This window comes from Olea europaea, chromosome 6, assembly GCF_002742605.1.
Source record: "Olea europaea var. sylvestris chromosome 6, O_europaea_v1, whole genome shotgun sequence".
In the NCBI taxonomy this organism is placed as follows: domain Eukaryota; kingdom Viridiplantae; phylum Streptophyta; class Magnoliopsida; order Lamiales; family Oleaceae; genus Olea; species Olea europaea.
The window spans coordinates 6,099,400-6,100,340 of NC_036242.1; the positions used below are offsets into that span (position 1 = coordinate 6,099,400).

At 38.0% G+C, this 941-nt stretch overlaps 1 protein-coding gene across 1 annotated transcript; it reads left to right on the plus strand.

The window, feature by feature from the left end:
• The first annotated feature begins 302 nt into the window (after positions 1-302).
• Positions 303-941, plus strand: LOC111396464 (2S albumin-like). The gene has a single exon (XM_023022896.1). The coding sequence runs from the start codon at positions 318-320 to the stop codon at positions 741-743; it is 426 nt and encodes a 141-aa protein (XP_022878664.1). The 5' UTR covers positions 303-317; the 3' UTR covers positions 744-941.

The window sequence follows — 941 nt, forward strand, 5'->3', positions numbered from 1 at the left end:
CCAAAAATACTGGTATTTAAATTTTCTATTATAACGATCCGATATTTATACTTATTACTGTGTTTGCTATTTTAATTTATATTTAGCAATTTATTAAAATTTTAAAAAATACTTCTTTTAAATAGGAACTCTATTTTGATTGTCATATTATTACTGGTTTGTCGAGTAAAGGTTATACGTGGAAGGATATTTAGGTGGCCACCGCATTTTTATACCCTCCGACACGTAAATGCCATGCAAACCGCTAAAATTACTATAAATTAAACACGTTCACCGCCACTGCCCCGTCACACCATCAAAAACCCACAAAATTCACAATGGCAAAGCAGACAAATATTGCTGCTCTCCTTTTGGTTCTCTTGGGCTTAGCCGCCGCCGTCACAACCACCATGACAACCACCACAATGGAGGAGAAGGAGAACACCGGAAAGTTCCCTCAATGCCGGCAACAGGTGGAGGGACGCGATTTCCGCTACTGCCAGATGTTCTTGATGCAAAGAACCACTTATAATGATGGAACTTTGTTGAATATGGTTGTCACTAGCACCAACCGCCGTGAGCAACCAATATTTAAGAAGAAATGCTGCGAACAATTGCGTGGCATTAATTCGCAGTGCGTGTGCGACGCGGTTAGGCACATGGTGAAGCAGCAGAAGGGTGAGAAAACGGAGAAGATGAAGAAGAAAGCTTCGATGCTTCCTCGTATGTGTAATATAAGAAAACAACCCTGCCCTAGGTACTAAACAGGCACATCAGTGATCAGTTCATAGTTAAGTTTATTTTCGTACCTTTTAATTAGAGGTCAGGTCAAGCCTCATCCTAAGAATCTTTTTTAATAGTTTTTATGGCGTGTTTAGGGAAAAAATAAATTTCAAAATTTTATCTATTTCTCTACTGATTTCTATCATTTTCTCAATCTATTAATAAGAGTTCTTTAATTT